This window comes from Manacus vitellinus, unplaced genomic scaffold (assembly GCF_001715985.3).
Source record: "Manacus vitellinus isolate BGI_N305 unplaced genomic scaffold, ASM171598v3 scaffold_62_pilon, whole genome shotgun sequence".
In the NCBI taxonomy this organism is placed as follows: Eukaryota; Metazoa; Chordata; class Aves; order Passeriformes; family Pipridae; genus Manacus; species Manacus vitellinus.
Window position 1 is genome coordinate 1,437,114 of NW_021940704.1, and position 5,948 is coordinate 1,443,061.

The 5,948-nt window shown below is 53.5% G+C and overlaps 1 protein-coding gene across 1 annotated transcript in view; it reads right to left on the reverse strand.

Annotated features, from left to right (window-relative positions):
- The window catches only part of LOC103767521 (ras-related GTP-binding protein A), a 17,116-nt gene extending 11,531 nt beyond the window's left edge, over positions 1–5,585 (reverse strand). The window contains exons 1-4 of the mRNA XM_029963773.1: positions 5,529–5,585; positions 3,629–3,728; positions 2,475–2,541; positions 1,554–1,734 (exon numbers count right to left, since the gene is read on the reverse strand). Coding sequence (XP_029819633.1) covers positions 1,554–1,734; positions 2,475–2,541; positions 3,629–3,728; positions 5,529–5,555 — 375 coding nt within the window. The 5' untranslated portion in view covers positions 5,556–5,585. The remainder of the gene's footprint in view (positions 1–1,553; positions 1,735–2,474; positions 2,542–3,628; positions 3,729–5,528) is intronic.
- Positions 5,586–5,948: the final 363 nt, after the last annotated feature.

Here is a 5,948-nt window from a genome sequence, read left to right on the forward strand (position 1 = left end):
ACTTCTCTGCCCACACCACACTCTGCCCTCAGAAGTTATGGGCACCAAAAAAGGGCAGCAGAGGAACAGCAAAGCCCAGCCAGGCTCCTCTGGAACTGCTGGAACAGCAGCAGGACAGCCAGCAAGGGGAACACACAACCACCACCCTCACTTGAGTCTGTTCATGGGAACATGACAGAGCATGAACCAAGCCCCATGAAATGCTGGGCCAACACCATGTGGGTCCTGGACAGCACAGGCTTCACTAAGACCTACAAAAACAGTGATTTAGCCCAGTATTTGCATGGGCTACTGAGCAGCAGATACCCTAAAACAGCTCTTGATGGGTGGTAAGGCCCCTCTTCTGCCCACCCCTCCCTTCAGGGCCTCTCCTGAGTCTGTACCACTGGTTAAACCAGTATTTGTGCACTAGTCCCTCCACAAATCTGGACAGGACTGCAGCAAAGAAGATTTTAGACTCATCCTTCCACCTGGAGGGAAATGAGGAAAAGCACCTTGAGCCCTCTGAAAGAGCTCTGAGCTGTTTCTGCCCTGAGCTGGAGGGCAGAACTAGAACTGGAAGAGGAAGATCTCTGCTCTCAGATAGGACAAGGGATCCAAAGCCCACCTGCCACGTGGAAAGGTGTGTCTGTGCAGGGAGGTCAGCTCTGGTTTCAGCCACAGGACCTGCACGTTCCCTCTGCAGATGCCCAGGCAAAACTCAGTGGGAACTGGTAAAAAGTTTAATAAAACCTCTTATTTCTGACAAAACCCAGCACCCTGAAGTGGTCTCCAAACTCCCTGCAATGCAGGGAGTGGCCAAGCAGCTGGGGATGTGCTCAGACCCACACAGCTCAACTCCCTTGGGCTATCAGGAGCTGTCCAAGCACAAAAAGGAAGGTTTGTAGGAATTCAACATCTTCCCACCTCCCTGTGACCTTTCAAAAGCTCCAAACAGAACAGAAGTCACCCAACACCTCTGAAAGGTTGATCCTCAGCCTTTGTTTAGGTGCTTGGGTGCTTCAGAGGATCTCTGGGCAGGCAGAGCAGGATCGACCAACCGAAACCACCTCCTGGTTAAGTGGGAAAGTTCCACCTCTTATTTTTTGGTGATGCTTTAGAACAGAGCCTGTGCTGGACTGAAAGCAGCAGCTGAGCTGAAAACAACTCTCACTGTCACCACCACCATCCAAATGGCGGGCAGGGAGTTTAAGGAGCTGGATTTCCTTCAGTTCCACCTCCCTTCTGGAGCCAAGGTGTGCTGGAAGCTCTGGAACCAGCACTATAAAGGGAAAGGCTTTGAGTGGTTGTCACTAAAAATCACCGCTTCTGTTCTCCAGGACATTACAAGATGACACACTTCAAAAAAGGCAGAGAAAGCTTAGAGGGCTCTGCCAAGCCTGAACATCTGAGAAACCCTTCGAGGAACAGCCCTGGCAGGGCTGTGTTTGATGTGTGACACCGCCCTGCACCCGCACAGGCAGGAGATGCTCCGTGGGGAAGCATTTCCATGGCAACTCCCGGCTTCTCACCAAATCCCGCTGGTCCTCCTGCACCAAGTCCATCTTGTGCACCAGGCAGAAGATCTTGGCATCAGGGGAGTTCTGCAGAATGGCCTCCAGGCAGGACTGGTAGTAGTGCATGTCCTTCTCCAGCTCCCGGCTCTCCACGTCGAACACGTAGATGAGAACCTCCACGTTGCGGAAGATGTTGTCCCTCTGGCTGGTGAAGTAGTTCTCCATGAAGGTGTCCTGCCTGAGGAGCAGAGCAGGAAAGCAAGGAGACTCCTGTTAGAGCAACCAGGACTTGCTTGGAAAGGTGAAGAAGGCGCTAAGTGTAAAATATCAGGGCTTTAATTTGGAGCTGCAGATCCCACCGCAGGAGGGACAGAGCTCTATTCCCCACAACAAGGCTCCCTGAGCATTCCCAAGCAAGGCTGGAAGCTCCTGAAGAGCATCAGCCCACCAGTTCCACCTTAAGCTGAAGCTTCCCTTGTGCTCTGTGTCCTGCTTCTGGATCCACATTGGCTTCTAAAGAGCTGCTTATAAAACACCCACAGCAGCAGAAGCAGCTGAAATATGACCAAAGTATCAGTTTAGCCTGTTATCCCAGGATTTCAGTCTCCCCTGGCTTTGGCTGAATGTGGTTTAGCTGATGCATGAGGCCATGGAGCTGAGGAAGCTGAGCAAAGCTCAGCTGAGGCTCTATCAGAGGGACAGCATTCCTCAAAAAGCTGCTTCCAGGAGCCACAGGATCACTGGTGACCTTCAGCATCACCTCTCTGCACACATCCCACTTGGAACAAGCTGGTGGTGGGCAATTCCAAGAGCAGCAGCACCTCCCAGCACCTCAGGAGAAAGCCCAGATGGAGGATTCTCTTGGCACACAAGCACCACACTCCCCCCTTGGAGCAGAATCTGCTCTGTTCCATCCTCACCTGATTCCCCACATCCACCCCCAAAGGACTCAAAAGGAAAGGAATAAACAGTACCTACCCTCCACAGTCCCACAGGTTTAACACCAGGTTTCCCAGGAATCTGACATGGGAATGCTCCACATCAACTGCAGAGAGACAACAGGAGTTTACTGACTGTACCACACACCTGGATCAGAGCTGCCTCCCCCAAAAATGAGCAGAGAATCATGGAATGGTTTGGGTTGGAAGGGACATTAAAGCCCATCTCATCCCACCCCCTGCCATGGGCAGGGACACCAGGTTGCTCCAAGCTCTGTCCAGCCTGGCCTTGGACATTTCTGAGGATGGGCCATTTCTCCCAACACAGCCCCCAGTTGGTAAAATCCCACCTAAACACCACTGCTGGACATTTCCCACAGGAATTCCAGCCTCCCTGCCCAGGACACTGCTCTCCTGAGAAGTGCAGCTGGTGCCCCCCCTTCAACCACACGCTCCCTGATCTCTGGGATATTTTAGGAATTATTTTAGTTGCATCAAACCCTGCAAGGCCTGAATGCAGCCTTGACAAAATAAACCAATAACACAGAGAATGGAAACTTCAGGAACAGGCCAAATTTACACCAATCCCTGACATTAAGCCCTCACATTAAATCCTTCCCCATGAGGAGTGTTAGATACAGACAATTCACCCTCCTCTTTCAGAGGAATCACTTCTTGTTTTTTCCCATCAGTGGCTGCTTTGGAAGGGGAAAAAGAAAAGGCACAAGGCACTAATTAAGCTCAGTGTTTAATCCTGCCAAAACCACGGGCAGACTGCAGGATCCCTGTGCTGGAGATCAGCTGCATACAACAGGAATGCTCCACCAACACAGAGCACGAGGAGGCTCTGACACTCCTCCACTAACAGGTGTAGCTGCAGCACAAGCTGCTTCCTTATCCCAAAATAAAAAAAAGTTCAGGATGAAGGTCAAACAATAAAGCAGCAAAACAGGACCCAGTCAATAAAGCAGCAAAACTGAAGCCAGTGCTGCCTCCCCCTTCCCTCTCCAGCTTCCTGCCTGTCCCCAGCTGGCCTCCAAGGGAGCTCCCTGTGAGGTGTGGCAGCTGGGAGGACCAGCAGGGACACACCTAATCCAGAGGAGAGGCAGGAATTGCTGCAGGGAATGGTCCCACCCCATTAATGAGGGGAGTTTGAGCCCTGAGAGCTAGGAGTGCAGACAAGAGCAGCCTTACTGGTGGCCCCCAGGCGCCGCGTGTCCCGGGCGATGTAGTTGGCAAAGATGATAGATCTCATGCTGGTCTTCCCAGACCCACTTTTACCCATCAGCAGCACCTGGGAAGGAAAAACAAACCGGGAAGAATTAGGTATGAAACAGCACTAAGGCCTTCACAGCCCCCTCTAGTTGCCATCTCACTGACATGTTTCAGCTGGGACTGCACAGGAGAGAGAGGCAAAGAGGAGCACCAGGCCTGGGAAGCAGGACATGGACATCCTTAACTCCTTGCTATCCATGGGCACTGGACTGTGGTCAGGCTGAACACCTTCTCCCAACACAGCACTTGGGAAGAGCAGGAGCTGCCTCCCCCTTTCCCGGCCCCTCACCACAGGAAGAGCCCTGATGGCTTTCATGGCAGCAAAGGACTTTGCCAGGACAGAGGAACAGCTTTGTCTCAAGCTGTTAAGACCAGACTGGAAACAATCCCTCCCCCCCTTTCCTAATCACAGGATGGTTTGGGTTGGAAGAGACATTAAAGATCATCTGATCCTGTTGTTCTCCTTCTCGTAATGTGACTTGTTTTCTCTTCCCCAACAGAAGTGACAATTCAAGTTTCAGGGGTTAGAAGACCAGAAAAAAGAAGTTAAAAGCAGGTGGGACAGCCCAGGTCAAGTGCACCAGTGTATGGGGGACACTTGACTCCAGAGTCTTGTCTGCAGGACATCAGGCCAAAGGAGAGGTACCAATAAGTAGGGGATGCTGGTGCTTGGGGAGTGGGGATGAGGGGAGACAGTCCCACAAGGCAAGACTTGATATTGTGATCTAAAAATAAAAATAAAAAAGAAACCCAAGCCAACCGTGGCAGCCAACACAAAACCCAGCTGTTAAACAAGTTCCAGTCACAGAACCCAGTCCAGCCTTTGGCAACAGCTGTGGAAGTCTCCTGTCAAGGAGAGGTTTAAGGAGAGCAGAGGCAATTTAAGGAGTGCAGGACACTGGCCAGGAGGGCACTTGCTCCACTCCCACTCTCTCTCTGTGACAGTACAGCAGGAGCTGCCACAATTTCATGGGAAAACCTCAGCAGAATCCCAGCTCTCTGCTCACTCCAGTCATTCCTGCAGCTCCTCAGAGGCTGAGAGAGCCCTGGCCAGAGGAACCTGAGCACAGGCCTCCAGGATTTGGGAACGAGGCCTGTCCCTGAGTGAGGGAGGCTGGTCAGGCCAGCCCAGAAGGCTGTGCTGTCCCCTGAGCTCATCCCAGGGAACACAGCACAGCACAGCTCTTATTTCACAGCACCAGCACAAACGCCACAGCCAGATCACAAACTCCATCCAGATCACAGGGAAACCCAAATCCCAAGTTTTGGGCTGCAGAGGCCTTGCAAAGGGATCAACCAGCAGGCAGGAAACCCAATCCTAGCACACCATGGAAAACCAGCCACATATTCCCTACACAGCCCCTTTAACAGCTTTGGATGTGCTTCTGCTGGAATACACCCACCCCTTCAAATCCCACAGGAGCTCCTCCTTCCCCAAGGGTTAAATTCCATCCTCCCAGGAGCCCTGAGTGAGTTATGGGCTCCCCACTGAGCTCCTGGACACCTTGGAAGGCTCTCCCCTTGGAAGGGCCAAGGAAGTGGTTTGGAGCAGATCCTCTTCCCCCACGCTGAGCACGGGGGTTTGCAGAGGGTTTTGCAACACATCCCAGAAACAGTTGCCCACGGTTCTGGTGGATGGCCCTGCAATCAGCCAGGAATAAACCCAATTTTAATGTCTGGCTCTTGATGCAGCCGCTGATTCCAAGAGCCTTCCAAGGCACCTGAGCCCCAGAGAGACCGACACAACAAACAACGACATTCCCAAATGGGGACGGGGAAGGAAAACCCAACAGCACAGGATCCCCCTCCCAGTCCTTACCTTCTTCTTCATGGCTGTGCTGGGCATCACACCCCTGCCGAGAGAAGCCCACCTTGGATCGCTGCTTTCCTTGGATCACCGCTCGCCCATCCCGATCCCACGGCCCGCAGCGCGGGGGAAGCGCTGGCACAGCCCCCCCTCCCCTGCCATGGGGAACTCCCATGCTGGGAAACCTCCGGCACTCCCGGGATCCCACGGCCCGGGCCCCCCCGCAGCCTCTTCCCCGGGATGAGCCGGGATGTCCCTGCCCTAGGGATGTTCCGCAGCCCCTTCCCCGGGGATGCCCCTTCCCTCGGGACATTCCAAAGCCCCTTCCCCCGGGATGGCCCCAGAGCCCTTTCCCAGGATGTTCCACAGCCCATTCCCCTGGGATGGCCCCAGAGCCCTTTCCCAGGATGTTCCACAGCCCCTTCCCCTGGG